We start from the raw sequence: 20,828 nt of genomic DNA, 5'->3' as shown, positions 1-20,828 counted from the left end.
CTGTCTCCTCCACACATGACCAGACAGCCCCAGCTATCTGGTTCCTGTTTAACTTTCTCAGCACTGCGGTTGACAACATAGAGCGCTAGTGAGAGACCTAGGTTTCGATTCTTCACCCTGCTTCTCTGCGCCTCAGTTCTGTTGGCTTTGTAGAATGGGCTAAGGGTCCCCACTTTCTTTTTTTTTTTTTTTTGGAGACGGAGTCTCGCTGTGTCCCCCAGGCTGGAGTGCAGTGGCGCGACCTCGGCTCACTGCAAGCTTCGCCTCCCGGGTTCACGCCATTCTCCTGCCTCAGCCTCCTGAGTAGCTGGGACTACAGGCGCCCACTACCGCGCCCGGCTAATTTTTTGTATTTTTAGTAGAGACGGGGTTTCACCGTGGTCTCGATCTCCTGACCTTGTGATCCGCCCGCCTCGGCCTCCCAAAGTGCTGGGATTACAGGCGTGAGCCACCGCGCCCGGCCAGGGTCCCCACTTTCTGAGGGGTGGTAATAAAATCATGCACGTGAAGTCCTCAGCACCACCCTGGCTGCTACGGTAGGGCTCATTTCTTGCCTACATACACACGGGCTATGCCCACACCAGCACTCCCTGAAGCTCCGTGTGTTCAACTCTCTGCTCAGTGAGAATTCCCAGTCTGTTCTCACAGTTTGCCACAGCCACCCTTGGCAAACACCAGCCCTTCCAAAACACTGCCTGCCCTCGGTGTAGCGACTCTTTGGTCCTACGGCCCCATATGGCCTACTTCTGGGACAGACTGAGTTACAGCGGTTGTCTCCAAAGAGGGTGCAGAAGCTCATTGTTGGGGACTAAGAAAAAAATATCAGGCCATGTGTGGTGGCTCACACCTGTAACCTCGGCACTTTGGGATGCCAAGGCAGGAGGATTGCTTGAGCCCAGGAGACTGACCTGGACAACATAGAGAGACCCCTGTGATATGGTTTGGCTCTGTGTCCCCATCCAAATCTCATATAGAATTGTAATCCCCACGTGTTGCTGTTGCGGGAGGGACCTGGTGGGAGGTGATTAAATCAAGGGGCAGTTTCCCCCATGCTGTTCTCATGATGGTGAGTTCTTATGAGATCTGATGGTTTAAAGTGTGTGACAGTTCCCCCCTTCACTCTGTCTCCTGCCACCATGTAAGATGTGCCTTGCTATATATGCCCCTTTGCCTTCTGCCATAATTGTAAGTTTCCTGTGGCTTCCCCAGCCATGGAGAACTGTGAGTCGATTAAACCTCTTTTCTTTATAAATTACCATGCTCAGGTAGTTCTTTATAGCAGTGTGAAAATGGACTAATACACCCATCTCTTCTAACAATCAAAAAGTTGGCTGGGCATGGTACTGTGCACCTGTAGTCCCAGCTACTCAGGAGGCTGAGGCAGGAGGATCGCTTTGAGCCCAGGAGTTCGAGGCTGCAGTGAGCTATAATCATGCCACTCTACTCCAGCGTGGGTGACACAGCAAGACTCTATCTCTAAAAACTAAAAAGAACAAACTGGTAATTTTGTTTGTCTTCATTTTTTCTGTTTTTTGAAACAGAGCCTTGCTCTGTCACCCAGGCTGGAGTGCAGTGGGGTGATTACAGCTCAGTGCAACCTTTGCCTTCAGGGCTCAGTCGATCTGCCTGCCTTAGCTTCCCAAGTGGCTGAGACTACAGGCTTGCACCACCACACCTGGCTAATTTTTTTGGTATTTTTTATAGAGACAGGGTTTTGCCATGTTGCCCAGGCTGGTCTCAAACTCTTGGACTCCAGTAATCCTCCTGCCTCAGCCTCCCAAAGCTAGAATTACAGGCATGAGCCACCATGACTGGCCTGTCCTCATACTTTTTTTTCTTTTGAGATGGAATCTTGCCCTGTTGCCAGGCTGGAGTGCAGTGGTGTGATCTCTGCTCACTGAAACCTCCATCTCCCGGGTTCAAGTGATTCTCCTGCCTCAGCCTCCTGAGTAGCTGGGACTACAGGCACGTGCCACCACGCCCAGATAATTCTTGTTTTTTTTAGTGGAGATGGAGTTTCACCATGTTGGCCAGCATGGTCTCCATAGCTTGACCTCGTGATCCGTCTGCCTTGGCCTCCTAAAGTGCTGGGATTACACGTGTGAGCCACCGCGCCTGGCCCCAGTCCTCATACTTTTAAAATCCCCATCCTCTGTTTTATAAAATACACATGTTGGAACCCAAGTAAATTAACGTAACACATAGCTTATAGATATTGGGGCTGGAGAGAAACTTAATGTTTACTGCTGGGTGTGTGATAAAAACTGCTTAAAGATCACAGGAGTGGCAGAGCTGGTTAGTTGCTACCACCGTAAGAGGTAGTTACCATGGATAGTCCTACCTTAAAGATGAGGAAACTGAGACACAAAGTATGCGCAGACCAGTACATGGCTGAGTCAAACCCAGGCACTGCGGAGACTATATTCTTAACTACTGTGCTATATCCTGTGACAAAAGGAAAGAGCTAGACGTACATCACGCGTGTAGGACTGTTTTATGAACATGAAGATATGAGTGCTGTTAAATCCCTATCTTTGCAGACATCGCTGTACATAGCTGTAATCCCAGCTACTCAGGAGTCAGAGGCAGGAGAATCGCTTGATTGCAGGAGGCGGAGGCTGCAGTGAGCCGAGATCGCGTCACTGCATCCAGCCCGGGTGACAGAGCAAGACTCTATCTCAAAAAAAAAAAAAAAAAAAAAAAAAAAAAAAAAAAATTAGCCGGCCATGGTGGCGCACCTGTCATGCCAGCGACTTGGGAGCCTGAGGCAGGATAATTGCTTGAACCCAGAAGGTGGAGGTTGCAGGGAGCCAAGATCACGCCACTGCACTCCAGCCTGGGCGACAGAGAAAGACTCTGTTAAAAAAAGAAAAAAAACAAAAACAGACGCTGCGGGGGGAACCGTGCTGAGGTGGCGGCAGCAGCGATGCGGGCCGATGCGGGCTGCGGCAGGCTTGCGGCATCTGGCGGTGCCGGTGGGTGTCGGGCTGGGCGGACAGCGCCGCTGAGAGGGCGACGGGCGCATCGACGTGGGGATCCTTCCGACCGACATGCGCGAGAAGGACCTGGAGGGCCTGTGCTACAAGTACAGCCGCAACCGCGAGATCGAGCTCAAGAACCGGCACGGTCTTGTGCCCTTCGCCTTCGGGCGCTTCGAGGACCCCCGAGATGCACAGGATGTTATTTATGGAAGAAATGGACTTCCTCCATCAGGCAGTTGGCAGGACCTGAAGGATCACACGCGAGAAGCCCGGATGTCTGTTATGCTGATGTGCAGAAGGATGGAGTGGGGATGGTTGAGTATCCCAGAAAAGAAGACATGGAATATGCCCTGCGTAAACTGGGTGACACCAAATTCCGCTCTCATGAGGGTGAAACTTCCTACATCCGAGTTTATCCTGAAAGAAGCACCAGCTATGGCTACTCACGGACTCTGGTTCAAAGGGCCGTGACTCTCCATACCAAAGCTGGGGTTCCCCACACTACTCTCCTTGCAGGCTCTACTGAGACAGGTGATGGGAATTTTTTATTTTTTAGGTTAACTGAGCCGCTTTGTGATCAGAATCTACATTACAGATTGAGGATTTAGTGCCTTGGGAAATTTTTAAATTTTTTTTTTTTTTGTAAAGAAGAAAAGAAACTACATAATTTCTACCAGGGCCATATTAGCAGTGAAACATTTTAAACTGCAGAAATTGTGGTTTTGGTTCAGAAACAAGTTGTATATTTTTCACCCCTGATTATGGGGAAAAAGTCAGTTCTGTCTCTGTGGGTTGCTCTGCTATGGAGAGCAACAGTTACTGTGACTGAATCGGCCCATTCTGTTAAGAAATATATTTTAAATGTTTAGGGGGAAAAAAGAAAAAAAAAAGAACAGAACAGAACGTGCTGTCAGAAATTTAAAACCCTGTACTTATGTTGTTAAACTGTGCAAACGTGATTGTTTTTTTTTTTTTTTTTTTTTTGAGATGGAGTTTCACCCTTGTTGCCCAGGCTGGAGTGCAATGGCACGATCTTGGTTCACGGCAACCTCCACCTTCCAGGTTCAAGAGATTCTTCGGCCTCAGCCTCCTAAGTAGCTGGGATTACAGGCATGTACCACCATGCTCAGCTAATTTTGTATTTTTAGTAGAGACAGGATTTCTCCATGTTGGTCAGGCTGGTCTTGAACTCCTGACCTCAGGTGATCTGCCCACCTTGGCCTCCCAAAGTGCTGGGATTACAGGCATGAGCCACCGTGCCCAGCAAACATGTAATTTTTAATGTGTGAGGGTTGAATTCATTGAGGTTATATTTAAACACACTGAGGTTACCTTACCTCTGCTAAATGCGTAAGGGGCAATTATTGTCCTCGGAAAACAATGTATTTTAGTTTTAAAATGGAGTACCAAAATAAGCACTTCAAAGGACATTTGTGTGAAAGGTTAAAAATAACATTCTTTTAATAAGTTTAAAAGTTTAGAGAAATATACTAAGACCCATATAACTGCTTCAACAAAGAAAACTTCTTCATTATCTTCATACTTCACATTGCAAATTTTGTGCTACTGTTAGATGATATATTAATTTTATTTTCATTACACAAATTGAGGAAGAAATGCAGAATCAGATTCAAATATATTACAAGGCATTAAGGGAGGTGTGTCCTGTTGCTGAATAGCAAATTGGCTGAATCTACTTTCTTTTTTTTTTTTTTTTTTGAGATGGTCTCATTCTGTCACCCAGCTGGAGTGCTGCAGTGGCGCGATCTTGGCTCACTGCAGCCTCCACCTCCTGAGATCAAGCAATTCTTGTGCCTTAGCCTCCCAAGCAGCTGGGATTACAGGCACTGCCACCACACCCAACTAATTTTTGTATTTGTAGTAGAGACAGGGTCTCACCATGTTGGTCAGGCTGGTCTTGAACTCCTGACCTCATGTGATCTGCCTGCCTTGGCCTCCCAAAGTGCTGAGATTACAGGTGTAAGCCACCGCACCTAGCCTGAAATCTACTTTCAAAATGGAAATAGGCTTGTTTAAAAGCGCTATCCTGCCTTCTTTCTTCTTTAGAATATAACCTGGTTTTCAGTGAAGTAGCAATACATGGATTAAACATATTCTCTCTCACATGGTTAACATTCTGGATGTTCCAGAAAATCATATTCGATGCATTCTTCCAGTTGCTTTAAGACCCTTGAGCTATCTGTGACAGGAAAGTCCAAGAATGGAGCTCCTGGGGTATCAGCAGGCAGCTGTCTTTGGGTTTTAAATGCACAGTTTAGAGTCATGAAGAATGGCATCAACTGCCTGATGCTGGAAACAGAATGTTGGCGCAGAAGCGGGAACTCAGTCTTCATGGTGATCTCATCAGAGCTACTGATTTCCTGCAGAAGAAACAAACCCATAGCAATGATATGGTTTTACTGAGGGCTTCAGATGGCTGGGAAGCACATGCATGTGGCGCCTAAGAAGGTCCTTTTTTTTTTTTTTGAGACAGAGTCTTGCTCTGTCGCCCAGGCTGGAGTGCAGCGGCGTGATCTCGGCTCACTGCAACCTCTGCCTCCAGGGTTCAAGCAATTCTCCTGCTTCAGCTTCCTGAGTAGCTGGGATTACAGGTACCCATCACCATGCCCAGCTAATTTTTGTATTTTTGTAAAGATGGAGTTTCACCATGTTCGCCAGGTTGGTCTCGAACTCCTGTCCTCCAGTGATCTGCCCACCTCGGCCTCCCAAAGTGCTGGAATTACCAGCTTCATGAATATAATTTTTATTTTTTTATTTTTATTTTTATTTTTATTTTTATTTATTTATTTTTTTTTGAGACGGAGTCTCGCTCTGTCGCCCAGGCTGGAGTGCAGTGGCGCAATCTCGGCTCACTGCAAGCTCCGCCTCCCGGGTTCACGCCATTCTCCTACCTCAGCCTCCCCAGTAGCTGGGACTACAGGTGCCCGCCACTGCGCCCGGCTAATTTTTTTCTATTTTTTAGTAGAGACGGGGTTTCACCATGGTCTCGATCTCCTGACCTTGTGATCCGCCCGCCTCGGCCTCCCAAAGTGCTGGGATTACAGGCGTGAGCCAGAATATAATTTTTAAAAAGAAAAGCAGGCTGGGCACAGTGGCTGTCACCTGTAATCCCAGCACTTCAGGAGGCTGAGGCAGGCGGATCACCTGAGGTCAGGAGTTCGAGACCAGCCTGACCAATATGATGAAAACCTGTCTCTACTAAAAATACAAAAATTAGCCCCAAGTGTGGTGGCATGTGCCTGTAGTTCCAACTACTCGGGAAGCTGAGGTGCGAGAATTGCTAGAACCTGGGAGGTGGAGGTTGCAGTGAACTGAGATCCCCCCACTGCACTCCAGTCTGGGCAACAGAGTGAGACTTTGTCTCAAAAAAAACAAAAACAAAAACCCCAAAAACAAAAAAACAAAAATTAGCCAGACATGGTGGCATGTGCCTGTAGTTCCAGCTATTCCAGAGGCTGACAGGAGAATCGCTTGAAACCAGGAGGCTGAGGTTGCAGTGACCTGAGATTGCGCCACTGCACTCCAGCCTGGGCAACAGAGTGAGATTCCATCTCAAAACAAAACAAAACAAAACCAAAATTAGCCACGTGTGGTGGCACATTCTGTAATCCCAGCTACTCAGGTAGCTGAAGTAGGAGAATCACTTGAACCTGGGAGGTGGAGGTTGCAGTAAGCCGAGACCATACCATTGCACTCCAACCTGGGTGGCCGAGTGAAACTCTGCCTCAAAAAAAAAAAAAAAAAAAAAAAAAAGAAAAGAGAGAAAAGAAAAGCACTTACCCCAAACTTTAATTTTAGAAGTTCTAGAATCTTGACAGTGTGGGGTTTGCATTCTTGGTGATTCTCCTCTATATCCGACAGGAAGGCAGGGTCCTCTGTGTCCACTTCTGGAATAAATGCCCACCTGTAACTGCGGGGAACAAACGGAAGGTCAGGACTGCTGGTAAGAGCCCTTCAATGTCATTAAAATTAGTTTTATTAAGATATCATCCACATACTGTATCTATTTAATATGGACAACTCAATGCCTTTTATTATATTCATAGAGTTGCACGTCTATTATCACAATCAATTTTAGAGTATTTCATTACCCCAAAAAGAAATCCTGCCCCGCTCAGCCATCACCACCCCAACCTCCTATGCCGTTGATACCTAGGCACCCACTAATCCACACTCTCTCTCATCGTGGACATTCCATATGAGCAGAATCACACACTATGTGTTCCCTTGTTTCGGCTTTCACTTGGCATCATATTTTCCAGGTTCATCCAGGTTCCAGCATGTCTCAGTTCTTCAATTCTTTTCACTGCTGAACCGTATTCCACAGAATGGGTATGTCACGTTATCTATCTGTTCATCAGCTGACGGCCATTTGGGTTGTCTCCACTTTTTGCCTATTATAAATAACGCTGCTATGCACATTCGCATATATCAGAACCCGTTTTTTTTTTTTTTTTTTTTTTTTGAGACAGAGTCTCGCTCTGTTGCCCAGGCTGGAGTGCAGTGGTGCAATCTTGGCTCACCGCAACCTCTGCCTCCCAGGTTCAGGCAATTCTCTGCCTCAGCCTCCTAAAGTGCTGGGATTACAGGCGTGAGCCACTGTGCCCAGTCTCCACTTTTTTTTGTTTGTTTGTTTTTTGAGACGGAGTTCCGCTCTTTCTCCCAAACTGGAGTGCAGTGGTACGATCTTAGTTCACCGTAACCTCCGCCTTTGGTTTCAAGCAATTCTCCTGCCTCAGCCTCCCGAGTAGCTGGGATTACAGGCATACGACCCCACGCCTGGCTAATTTTGTATTTTTTTGTTTTGTTTTGTTTTGTTGAGACGGAGTCTCGCTCTGTCGCCCAGGCTGGAGTGTAGTGGCCAGATCTCAGCTCACTGCAAGCTCCGCCTCCCGGGTTTACGCCATTCTCCTCCCTTAGCCTCTCGAGTAGCTGGGACTACAGGCACCCGCCACTGCGCCCGGCTAATTTTTTTTTTTTTTTTGTATTTTTAGTAGAGACGGGGTTTCACTGTGTTAGCCAGGATGGTCTCGATCTCCTGACCTCGTGATCCGCCCGTCTCGGCCTCCCAAAGTGCTGGGATTACAGGCTTGAACCACCGCGCCCAGCCTAATTTTGTATTTTTAGTAGAGACGAGGTTTCTCCATATTGGTCGGGCTGGTCTCAAACTCCCGACCTCAAGTGATCTACCTGCCTTGGCCTCCCAAAGTGCTGGGATTACAGGCATGAGCCACCGTGCCCGGCCTAATTTTTGTATTTTTAGTAGAGACACGGTTTCACCATGTTGGCCAGGATGGTCTTGAACTCCTGGCCTCAAGTGATCCACCCACCTTGGCTTCCCAAAGTACTGGGATTACAGGCGTGAGCCACCGTACCCGGCCTAATTTTTGTGTTTCTAGTAGAGACAGGGTTTTGCCATATTGGTCAGGCTGGTCTCAAACTCCCAACCTCAGGTGATCCACCTGCCTCAGCCTCCTAAAGTGCTAGTATTACAGGTGTGAGACACCACATCCGGCCTGAACCCGCTTTTTAAAAACTAAAAGACTTTATTTTGTGGAACAGCTTTAGGTTCACAGCAAAATGGAGCAGAAAGTACAGTTCCCGTATATCCCATCCCTACACACATACAAGCCTGCCGTATTATTGACATCCTGCACCACAGCGGTACATTTGTTACAACTGAAGAACCTCTACTGACTCACCATTATCCCCCCAAGTCCAGAGTTTACATCAGGGTTCGCTCTTGGTGGTGTACATTATATGGGTTTGGAGAAATGGACAATGACATGGATCTACCATTATAGCTCCGTATGCAATAATTTCACTGCCTTAAAAATCCTCTGTGCTTCACCCATCCATCCCTGCCTCCCTCGCCCCAACCCCTGGCGACCGCGGATTCTTTTTACTGTCTCCACAGTTTTGCCTTTTCCAGAATGTCACATGGTTGGAATCATACAGTGTGTAGCCTTTTCAGACTGGCTTCTTTCACTTAGCAATGTGCATTTAAGAGAACCCACTCTTTAACCACAAACATTTCTATATGCTTACTCTCTTTGTGGGGGTAGGAGAGAGAGAAATAGCCTCTGGGGCTGGTCATGAAATTAAACAAATGAGCAGCTGTGCTAAGCCTGCAGGAAACATAAGCCTAAGGGGCAAAGTGAATCGGAGATGGCAGGCTCCAAATAAAGGCATTCTTATCTAACTAAACAGACAAAAAGGTCTACACAAAGGCGGTGAGGACCACCAGTGGGTAAGCCGTGTTTTATAAGCATTCAGTAGCAAAAACCACACACACACACACACACACACACACACACACACACACACACACAGAAACACATTCATAAACACTCCTATGAGCCAAATTCGCAGAGCCACAGATGTTGCAAGTAATCTGAAACTCGGTATTCCGAGCTGGCTCAGCTGTCACTAGAAACCCAGATGGTGGTTTCCCATACACTGTACATGAAAAGCAAGTGAAAGTGCTTAAAAGCAAAAAACAAAATCTCCTGCTTCAAAAAGGACACATGATCCTATCTGACTTACATTTGAAATAATGGCATCTTGTCAGGTGGAAAAGAAAGCGCTGTGTCCAAGAATTTGCAAGCTGATAAATACAAGATGAGTTCACTCTGGGGTATCTCCCCCACTGAGTGTCCATTTGCATCCGGGACTGAACCTTTCGTTCTGTTTACTTTGTTGTTGCTTCTGTAAATTTGCAAACAAACGCTTGTTATAAATTCATTCAGAGCTGTTATAGTCCATTCACCTATGACATATCCCTCAGAATAATTTTCCTTTTAAGAAATGTTTGGAATAGCTGGTCCTTTCACAAGTACTTCAAGAAAACAGCATTTAACATTAGATAACCATACATCTAAAGTGATGTCCTTTAATCGTGACCATCTTTTCCTCCTGTGCACAGATCTTGTACTGCTTACCTCAATGACTCATCTTCATCTTTTAGATCTTCTTCAAGCTGTGTGAATGTCTGAATCTGAAAACAAAAAAAGCATTCAAGTTACTATCTGAGAGAGACTAAACCTACTAAACCTACCCAAAATTTTTTTTACTTATTTATTTTAAAAAATCGATTAATTTATGAATGAATGAATAAGATGGGGTCTTACTCTGTCACCCAGTCTGGAGCACAATGGTACAATCATGGCTCACTGCAGCCTCAACCTTCTGCAGATGTAACTTCCCACCATGCCTAACTAATTTTCGTATTTTTTTGTAGACAAGGAGTTTCATCATGTTGCCCAGGTTAGTCTCGAACTCCTGGGCTCAAGTGATCCATCCACCTTGGCCTCCCAAAGTACCGGGATTATAGGCATAAGCTACCACGCCTGGCCCAAATTTATAGTATATAAAAAAACTAGTAAATATTATCCAACGGTACAAGTTAGTTGGAATTACTGACAGGGTGAGAGATCAAATATGATCATAGGGTAAAATATTCTCTATTTAACCAAGAGCTAACCATGTGTTACCAACCTGAGTAAAAATAACTTTTAGATAAAATGGGATAGATATGAAATAGTATGTTATATGTTACCGAAAAAGCATTTTAAAAAGCTCCAACCTTGCTTTCAAACTTACAATACTTGTACTCACCAATTCAGAGACCATTATTGGCCACAATGAAGTCAAATGCTGAGGAGATATTCTTAGCAGCAAAACTCTGAAAAAAAGAAACATCTGAGCAGCAACTGTGGATGTCTGTCCGACTCTGAGATTGTCTGTCAGGCGTTCTAAGGAGAGAAGATTTTAGAGATGTCACACAAATATGCAGTTTGAGGTTTCTTATCAAAGAAAAATAAAACTGTGACTGTTCTGACATTCTGGTAACAACCCAGTGTAAGGAATGAGTGTTACAGGCCAGGCTCAGTGGCTCGCGCCTGTAATCCCAGCACTTTGGGAGGCTGAGGCAGGCAGATCACAAGGTAGGAGATCGAGACCAGCCTGGCCAATATGGTGAAACTCTGTCTCTACTAAAAATACAAAAATTAGTCGGGCGTGGTGGTGGGTGCCTGTAGTCCCAGCTACTTGGGAGGCTGAGGCAGGAGAATCGCTTTAACCTGGGAGGTAGAGGTTGCAGTGAGCCGAGATCACACCACTGCACTCCAGCCAGGGTGACAGAGCGAGACTCCATTTCAAAAAAAAAAAAAGAATGTTGGTGATGCTTTTGTGCAACTAGTCTACCCCAGCCCTCTTCTTTGTGAAATACAGCAGTTCACGGCTCTTGCCAAACCTCAAAGGAAATGATTCCCATGGCCTATCCCCCTGCCACAGCTGAGTAGAAAGACATGAACATCTGTCACCAGAAATCCACTGGATGACCAATGGCCACTTAAAATGTTCTTTTAAGAATATGAATGAGGAGATGCAGAAACCAAGCAGCCCATGGTGAGGGATGGATTTACACAATCATATGGACTGGCTGGCAGACAACACCGTATTTTGGGGGTGGTAGGTGGGAAGTGGAGCAAGTAAATATAATTGATTTATTCAGCAAGGTTTAAATTTGATGGCCGTGACAAAAACTTTAATTCCTATGGAGGGAAAAGTGTTTCCAATAACTCTCTAGCCCCTAACACTTCCCTGCTTCTCCCCTGAAATGGTTGTTCATAGAATGAGACTTTTTTTTTTCTCTGATTTCCTAGGAATGTAACAAATTGCTACAGCAAACAGCTAAATGGTAGGCATGCTGGCTAAGATCAGTTGTAGTACATTAGAACATTAGTATATTAGTAATAAACTTTTCTTTTTTTTTTTTTTGAGATGGAGTCTCACTGTACTGCCCAGGCTACAGGGCAGCAGAGCAGTCTCTGCTCACTGCAACCTCCGCCTCCCGGGTTCAAGCAATTATCCTGCCTCAGCATCCAGAGTAGTTGGGATTATAGGTGTCTGCCACTACGCCCGGCTAATTTTTTGTATTTTTAGTAGAGATAGGGTTTCACCATGTTGGCCAGGCTGGTCTTGAACTCCTGACCTCAGATAATCCACCTGACTTGGACTCCCAAAGTGCTGGGATTACAGGTGTGAGCTGCCATGCTCGGTCAGTTTTTTTTTTTCTTCTTCTTTTTTCTTTTTGTTTTTTTTGAGATGGAATCTTGCTTTGTCACTCATGCTGGAGTACAGTGGTGCAATCTCAGCTCGCTGCAGCCTCTGCCTCCTGGGTTCAAACGATTCTCATGCCTCAGCCTCCCGAGTAGCTGGGATTATAGGTACCTGCCACTATACCCAGCTAATTTTTGGCATTTTCAGTAGAGATGGGGTTTCGCCATGTTGGCCATGCTGGTCTCGAACTCCTGACCTCAGATGATCTGCCCTCCTTGGCTTCCCAAAGTGTTGGGATTACAGGCGTGAGCCACCGTGCCTGGCTTTGACCTTTCTTTTTTGTGGTAGGAGCACCTAAAATCTACTCAAGGTCTTAGCAAATTCCCAGTACATATGCAGTGTTATTAATGACAGTCCTCATGTTGTACATGCCTTCTCTAGACGTACTGATCCTACATAATTGCACCTTCGTACCCTTCCACCTACACTTTCCCAGCCGCCGAAGATGTGAGACTGCTGTCACTCTGAGCCGAGATGTACAGAGCTGCTCAGCTCCCACCTGTGCACCATCTTCTCCTCTGCTACTTGACGGTGCAACAGTGTCCGGGGAAAAGGACCCCAAACGTTATTGAGAGAAGCGTTAGAAATTCTCCACTCCTGCTTCTCTTTTTTTTTTTTTTTTTTGAGATGGAGTCTCCCTCACTCTGTCACCCAGGCTGGAGCGCAGTGGCGTGATCTCGGTTCATTGCAACCTCCACCTCCAGGGTACAAGCAATTCTCCTGCCTCAGCCTCCCGAGTAGCTGGGATTACAGGCACCTGCCACCATGCTTGGCTAATTTCTTGTATTTTTAGTAGAGGTGGGGTTTCACCATGTTGGCCAGGCTGGTCTTGAACTCCTGACCTCAAGTGATCCGCTTACCTTGGCCTCCCAAGGTACTGGGATTACAGGCCACTGTGCCCAACCTCCTGCCTCTTTTAATTGGGCCCAGACTATTTACTATGGGACACATCTTGGGAGCTTCTGGATGCATCTACCTCTCTGAGGCAGATGTGGGCATCATCCCTCCACAGGGCATCTCCAGGCAAGTTCAGTGTCCTCCAACTCTGCCAGAGGACACTCTGAGTGCCATCAACCCGGGACTCAGCGGGGCTGGGCCTACCAACGGACGTCCTGGGGACAACAACACGTAGGAAAGTGCTCTGTAAACTGTCAGTTCATCAAAAATGAAAACGGGGCAAAAGGCTTATTATTTTTTTTAAAACATGTAGTATTTTTAGAAATACAGCACTTGAGCTATCCAAAATGAAGCGTATTTATTTAGAAATTCTTCTTTCCCGGCCAGGCACGGCGGCTCACGCCTGTAATCCCAGCACTTTGGGAGGCCGAGGCAGGTGGATCACTTGAGGTCAGGAGTTCGAGACCAGCCTGGCCATCATGGTGAAACCCCGTCTCTACTAAAAATACAAAAATAAGCCGGGCATGGTGGTGGGTGCCTGTCATCCCAGCTACTGGGAGGTTGAGGCAGGAGAATCACTAGAACCTAGGAAGCGGAAGTTGCAGTGAGACAAGATTGTGCCACTGCACTCCAGCCTGGGCAACAGAGTTAGACTCTGTTCCCCCACGCCAAAAAAAAAAAATTTCTCTTTCCCAAGAGCTCAAAACCTACCTCTGTTTTAAGTCAGCATTCTGCTGACTTTATTATATATATGAATATACAATATAAGCAAGTATATTATATGTTATATAATATTTAATATTACTATTTATGGAATTAGTTATTAGTTATTACAATCATGTCAATATAATACAAATATAATAATTACATGTTATAATGTCATATAATTATATAACATATTATCATGTAAAACATGTTATATATGCATGTTATATATATACGGTACGATATATATGTATATTCTATTATATTGCCCTTGCCTGCTCCCTCTCAGAGAAATAATTTCTCAGAATTGCTGGGTGTTTAAACTCTACCATGGTCAAATTCTCCACACCCCTGTTTGAGCATGACTGTTGCCTATCTTTATTTTTTTGGTTCTAGCTTCTATACACCTAATGCTGTCTCCTTAGCTATCTGGGCCTCCTCCCAAATTTGAGAGGAGTGTGAGATGGGGTAGAAAGAAGGAACAGGGCTGGGCGCGGTGGCTCATGCCTGTAATCCCAGCACTTTGGGAGGCCAAGGCGGGCGGATCACCTGAGATCAGGAGTTTGAGACCAGCCTGGCCAACATGGTAAAACCCCGTCTCTACTAAAAAAAACCACAAAAATTAGCCGGGCATGGTGGTGGGTGTCTGTGATCCCAACTAGCTGGGAGGTTGAGGCAGGAGAATCACTTGAACCTGGGAGGCGGAGGTTGCAATGAGGCGAGATTGCGCCACTGCACTCCAGCCTGGGTGACAGAGGGAGACCCTGCCTCAAAACGAAAACAAAAACAAAACAGAATGTCAACTTTGCCACCTGAACATTTTATGAGAAGGAAAAAAAAAAAAACAAAAAAGAAAACCCTGACAATCATGTATAATACGATGATGTCGGCAATAATAATAACAATTTATTATTATGATTATTTTTGTGTGATGGATTCTCTCTCTGTCGCCCAGGCTGGAGTGCAGTGGCACGATCTTGGCTCAGCGCAACCTCTGCCTACCGGGTTCAAGTGATTCTCCTGCTTCAGCCTCCCCAGTAGCTGGGATTACAGGCGTGAGTCACCACACCAGGCTAATTTTTGTATTTTTAGTAGAGACGGGGTTTCACCACATTGGGCAGGCTGATGTCAAATTCCTGACCTCAAGTGATCCACCCACCTTGGCCTCTGAAAGTGCTGGGATTACAGGTGCGAGCCACTGTGCCCAGCCAGCAATAAATTATTTTTGATGCAGTCAAAGAATATAGTGGGGATGAAGAAAAAAAATTGTTAAGGAAAAATTAGATCCTTCTCCAAAATCTTGCCCCTTCCCTGGACTCAACTGAAGGTGCGATTAAGGGAGTACTATAAACACCAAGTATCTGGACTGCTGGAGGACTCTAGCAAGGATAGTGCTGAGGAAGTATTATTCCTATACTGTAGTCAGACTTTTAAAAACTAATAAAAATTAATTACACTGTAATTGATTTTATTAAGTATTTATTTAGAGACAGAGTTTTGCTCTTGTTGCCCAGGCTGGCGTGCAGTGGCACAATCTTGGCTCATTGCAACCTTGGTCTCCTGGGTTCAAGTGATTCTCCTGCCTCAGCCTCCCAGGTAGCTGCAATTACAGGTGTGTGCCACCACGCCTGGCTAATTTTGTATTTTTAGTAGAGACGGGGTTTCACCATGTTGGTCAGGCTGGTCTCGAACTCCTGACCTCAAGTCATCCACCTACCTGAGCCTCCCAAAGTGCTGGGATTATAGGCATGAACCACTGTACCTGGCCTATAATTGATTTTAAAATAAAGTTTCAGATTTACCAATATACTTCTGAAGTTCTATAACTCTGCAGAATACTTGTTTTAACACGTGGTAATCATGCCAAAGCACGCAGTAGACCCCTCTAGTACTTAATCATCTCAGCCCCTCATGGGTCTATCTGTATGCGGCGGGGTGAGGGCAGGTCAGCTGTTGCTGTGGTTTGAATGTTTGTCCTGTCCAAAATGCATGCTGAAATTTTATTGTAAATGTAGTATTACTGGGAAGTGCGGCCTTTAAGAGGTGATTAGGCCACATCATGGATGGGATTGGTACTGTAATAAAAGGGCAGGTCAGCCCCGTCTTGCTCTTTTGCCTTTCCACCTTCTGCCATGGGATATCGCAGCAAGGAGGCCCTTGCCAGATGCCAGCCCTGGATATAGGACTTCTCAGCCTCCAGAACTGTGAGGCAATAAATTTGTTTTTATAAATTCCCCAGTCTCAGGTATTCTGTTATAGCAGCATAAAACAGACTAAGACAGCGTCTTACCTTGTATCAGTGGAAGGTAAAGGTGGTATTGATCAAGTTCTCCACTGAAGACAGCAAAAGCCTGGCGTTTTAACAGCATGGCTTTCTGTTCAAAACTTGAGAATAGTTTCAAAGAACTGCTCTGCATGTCTAGAATAAATACAGCAAATATGTTTTACTTAGTGAGAAAACCACAATTGGAGGTAAGTGATGAGAAATTCATACTAGTGTAATTCTGTATTCCCTGGTGAAAAATAATGATCTTTATTAAGTAAGGACATGAGATTATTGTTCCCATGTATATTTAAAAAAATACTTATTTCTCTTTTTATTTCTTATTTGAGACAGGATCTCATTGCCCAGGCTGGAGTGCAGTGGTGGGATCAGCTCATTGCAGCCTTGACCTCCTGGGTTGAAGTGATCCTCCTGCCTCAGTCTCACAAGTAGCTGGGACTACAGGTGTGTGCCACCATGCCCAGTTTTTTGTAGAGATGGGGTTTCACTATGCTGTCTAGGCTGATCTTGAACCCCTGGGCTCAAATGATCTGCCCACTTCAGCCACTCAAAGTGCTGGGATTACAGGCGTGAGCCACTGTGCCCAGCCAATACTTATTTCTTTAATGATACTTAATGATAGTGCATGAGAAGGGATCTGAGGTGTAGAAAAGTCCTCCTAGTAAATTACGGAAATTACTTTCAGCACAAATGTCAAGATGGGAAGCTAGATGCTTTCAGCAGTATTTCTCCAATATAAAACTATGAAAAAGGCTGTCACGGCGTTCTTGTCAATAGATTGCAACTGGAAAAGACTCATTTATTTAGTTCTGCCATATTATGAACATTGCATTACAGTCTTTGTGGCTTAGACAGCACCATAAAAGTGTGAGTAGCGTTCGGAAAGACATGATAAACGCTGGTTCTATTGGCATTGATCCTATCAAGTGTGAGTTACGCAAAAGTAACACAGAACTTACTCATTAAATCCTTAAACATTGTTTTCTCATGAGTCAAAAGATGGTCAATAATGGACTTCCAACTGGATATTAAAGAAAGCAAAATCAATTAAATTTGCAGTGGATGATAGTTTGATTCAAAACATTAAAAAAATAACATACCCTCTTAAGATATATTAAAAACTACTTTCTGTGCCAGGTGCAGTGGTTCACGCCTATAATCCCAGTACTTTGGGAGGCCGAGGTGGGTGGATCACCTGAGGTTGGGAGTTCGAGACCAGCCTGAGCAATATGGAGAAACCCCATCTCTACTAAAAATATAAAAGTAGCAGGGCATGGTGGCGCATGCCTGTAATCCTAGCTATTTGGGAGGCTGAGGCAGGAGACTCGCTTGAGCCTGGGGGGCGGAGGTTGCAGTGGGCCGAGATTGTGCCATTGCACTCTAGCCTGGGCAACAAGAGCGAAACTCCATCTCAAAAACAAACAAACAAACAAACAAACAAACAAACAAACAAACTGCTTTCTGAAAAGAAGTTAGTGATGGAAATAGTTTACATATAAAAGAAAGCTATGCTAAAGCTTTTCATTTATAACCCTAACACAGGGAATGAATAATGACTTTTTCCAGTTTACCACAGAGAAACAAATTGACAAGGCACTCTGGCTTTTTCAAGGGTTATTCTTAAATATGTTCATACAGGATGATATTCACCCAGTTGTGTTGATGAAAAGAGTGGGGCAACGAAGACAAATACCACCCTTAGCTCTTCTTTCCAAATGGGCTACCCCAGCAGAGCAACAAGATCACATGGAGGGAGGCCACAGGGCCACCAGCAGCCCTCTGGGGGTGGCCATGCTTTCATGCCATACAAAAAGGTTCCCAATCTCTACCCTCTATCGCTGAGCCTTCCTGTCATTAATAAAGGAGTAGCTTTCTTTCTGGTTATTTTCAGACAGGGCCCAGGGTCTTGCGCTGTCGCCCAGGCTGGAGTGCAGTGGCACAATCACAGCCTACTGCAGCCTCAACCTCCTGGGCTCAAGTGATCCTCCTGCCTCGGCTTCCATGTAGCTGGGACCACAGGCATATGCCAGCATGCCTGGCTAATTATTTTTATTTATTTATTTATTTTTTTGTAGAGATGGGGTTTCACTTTGTTGCCCAGGCTGGTCTCCAACTCCTGGGCTCAAGCAATCCTCCTGCCTACGCCTCCCCAAATGTTGGATGACAGGTATGAGCCACCATGACGAGCCCTGAGTGATTTTCTTGATCTCAGGAAAAGGCCCAGGAGCACATCTTACATCTGAGTCTCAGTGGATCTCTGCCTGGCTACTGCAAGATCTCAGTAAGAACTTGTGGAGTATCAGCCAAGAAGTGGGGTAAAGACACCCCCAGGGTCACCCAGTGGACTCTATCATCTTAACACTGGCCAATTACTTTGTGATTACAAGACAAAGCAGTATTAGACAGAACAAGTATCACTGGAACCCCAGGTTATGCTGTTTATTTATTTGAGATGGAGTTTTACTCTTGTTGCCCAGGCTGGAGTGCAGTGGTGGGATCTTGACTCACTGCAAACTTCACCTCCCAGGTTCAAGCAATTCTCATACCTCAGCCTCCCGAGTAGCTGGGACTACAGGCGTGCGCTGCCATGCCTGGCTAATTTTTGAATTTTTTAGTAGAGACAAGGTTTTGCCATGTTGGCCAGGCTGGTCTCGAACTCCTGGGCTCAGGTGATCCACCCACCTTAGCCTCCCAGAATGCTGGGATTGTAGGTGTGAGCCACCGTGCCCAGCCAAGAAATAACATGCTCTCTGAATTAAGTGAAATTCCTCTTTGTACTTTAAAAGATGTAATCCCTTTCCCGTGAACACATGGTCCACATGAGAGCCTGTGACAGGGACGTCCTGTTATCTGGGGTGACGCTATGGCTCTGCTTCTATTTCAGGAATGAGAATTATGTAAACCAAAACACAGTTTCCACCTGAGGATCCAGAGCACATTGTTATCAGGACAGCATCTCTTACTGAACACAAGAAGTATCCATCTGAAAGAAAGCAGGGTCGAGGAACAGTTCCAGGACCTCCTTCCGCCAGGCTCGTTTGGTGTAGGCATAGCCACTCAGGGAGCTCAGCAGCTGAGCGCCAGCCCGGAAGCTGGGAGCATTGTAGGCACTGAGTGGGAGTGGGAAGAGAGAAGGGTCAAGGTCAAGGACTGTGCAAGGAAAACCACATGATTCATTTCTCAAGACATATTTTTCTGTGTATGGGTGGGAAGAAATGGCGACGATGACGTTACCTGTGGTTGCGTAAGTATGGAAAAACATAGTAAAGCAGACGGGAGATTAACGGCACAGCTTTCTCCTTCTCGTCACTTCGATAAACCATGTCCAGGAGGGAAGCCAGTACCTAAAAGAACAAGACCCTAAGAAAACAGAAACTGGCTGGGCGCGGTGGCTCACACCTGTAATCCCAGCACTTTGGGAGGCTGAGGTGGGTGGATCACTTGAGGTTGGGAGTTTGAGACCAGTCCGGCCAACATGGTGAAACCTCATCTCTACTAAAAATACAAAAATTAGCCAGGTCCTGTAATCCCAGCTATTCAGGAGGCTGAGGCAGGAGAACTGCTTGAACCCAGGAGGCAGAGGTTGCAGTGAGCCGAGATCACACCACTGCCCTCTAGCCTGAGTGCAGACTCCAGAGCGAGACTCCATCTCAAAAAAAGAAAACAGAAAGAAAAAAAAAAAAAAGAAATTAGAAACCCTCAGAAGCAAGCGACAATAAGAAGTGCAGTCATGGCCGGGTGTGGTGGCTCACACCTGTAATCCCAGCACTGTGGGAGTCCAAGGTGGGTGGATCACGAGGTCAGGAGATTGGGACCATCCTGGCCAACACAGTGAAATTCCATCTCTACTAAAATACAAAAAATTAGCTGGGCGTGGTGGTGCGCACCTGTAGTCCCAGCTACTCAGGAGGCTGAGACAGGGGAATCACTTGAACCTGGGAGGCGGAGGTTGCAGTGAGCCGAGATTGCGCCACTGCCCTCCAGCCTGGCAACAGAGCAAGACTCTCCACGGTGCAGCTTGAGGCCAATGCTGCCTGATGGACGAGCTCACCTGGGAGGGTGCAGCCCACGCTCACTGGCACCTGAGAATGAACAAATGTCTTTGCAACAACTTGTGACGGCACTCATTTCCATAAAGGGTGACAGGTCAGGTGTGTATTTACCTCTGCCAGGAGAGAGAGGGCTTGCACGCTGTACACGGAAGGGGCGGATGAAGACACCATTGCTGAAGTTGCAGCAGCATCTGTGAACAGAAAGAGGCATTTGTGTGTTAACTATGATGGATGGGTCACCATTTACTGTCCCCAAAAGCACTGCATGAATGTGAGCCATCAGCTCCCACCCTTCATACCAGTTGTGTCCATATGACTCAAGTACTGCTCTCCGTTAACATTCAACTTTTATTTATTTATTTATTTATTTATTTATTTATTTATTTATTTATTTTGAGAAGAGTCTCACCCTGTCGCCCAGGCTGGAGTGCAGTGGTGTGATTTCAGCTCACTGCAGCCTCCACGTCCCAGGTTTAAGCAATTCTCCTGCCTCATTTTCCCGAATAACTGGGACTACAGGCATGTGCCACCATGCCTGGCTAATTTTTGTATTTTTAGTAGAGACGGGGTTTTGCCATGTTGGCCAGGCTGGTCTCAAACTTCTGGCCTCAAGCTTTGGTCTCCCAAAGTGCTGGGATTACAGGAGTGAGCCACGGCATCCAGCCTACCTTAAATACTTCCTTTCTTTTTGTGGTGAGAACACTCAAGATCTCTCTTAAGCAAAAGCCAGAACCACCCGCTGACCAGAAGCACCATCCGCTGACC

The 20,828-nt window shown here is 45.8% G+C and overlaps 1 protein-coding gene and 1 pseudogene across 1 annotated transcript in view; one reads left to right on the top strand and one right to left on the bottom strand.

Moving 5' to 3' along the window:
• The first annotated feature begins 498 nt into the window (after positions 1-498).
• On the top strand, positions 499-3,507 carry LOC103218566 (serine/arginine-rich splicing factor 9 pseudogene; annotated as a pseudogene).
• A 904-nt stretch (positions 3,508-4,411) lies between these two features.
• The window catches only part of DOP1B (DOP1 leucine zipper like protein B), a 122,137-nt gene continuing 105,720 nt past the window's right edge, over positions 4,412-20,828 (bottom strand). The window contains exons 28-37 of the mRNA XM_037984775.2: positions 20,175-20,254; positions 19,246-19,355; positions 18,975-19,121; positions 16,971-17,032; positions 16,018-16,146; positions 10,620-10,756; positions 9,944-9,999; positions 9,549-9,710; positions 6,783-6,912; positions 4,412-5,362 (exon numbers count right to left, since the gene is read on the bottom strand). Of these exons, the coding sequence (XP_037840703.2) occupies positions 5,111-5,362; positions 6,783-6,912; positions 9,549-9,710; positions 9,944-9,999; positions 10,620-10,756; positions 16,018-16,146; positions 16,971-17,032; positions 18,975-19,121; positions 19,246-19,355; positions 20,175-20,254 (1,265 nt within the window). The 3' untranslated portion in view covers positions 4,412-5,110. The remainder of the gene's footprint in view (positions 5,363-6,782; positions 6,913-9,548; positions 9,711-9,943; positions 10,000-10,619; positions 10,757-16,017; positions 16,147-16,970; positions 17,033-18,974; positions 19,122-19,245; positions 19,356-20,174; positions 20,255-20,828) is intronic.

Source organism: Chlorocebus sabaeus, chromosome 2 (genome assembly GCF_047675955.1).
Source record: "Chlorocebus sabaeus isolate Y175 chromosome 2, mChlSab1.0.hap1, whole genome shotgun sequence".
Lineage (NCBI taxonomy): Eukaryota > Metazoa > Chordata > Mammalia > Primates > Cercopithecidae > Chlorocebus > Chlorocebus sabaeus.
This window is presented reverse-complemented; position numbering and strand designations above follow the sequence as displayed.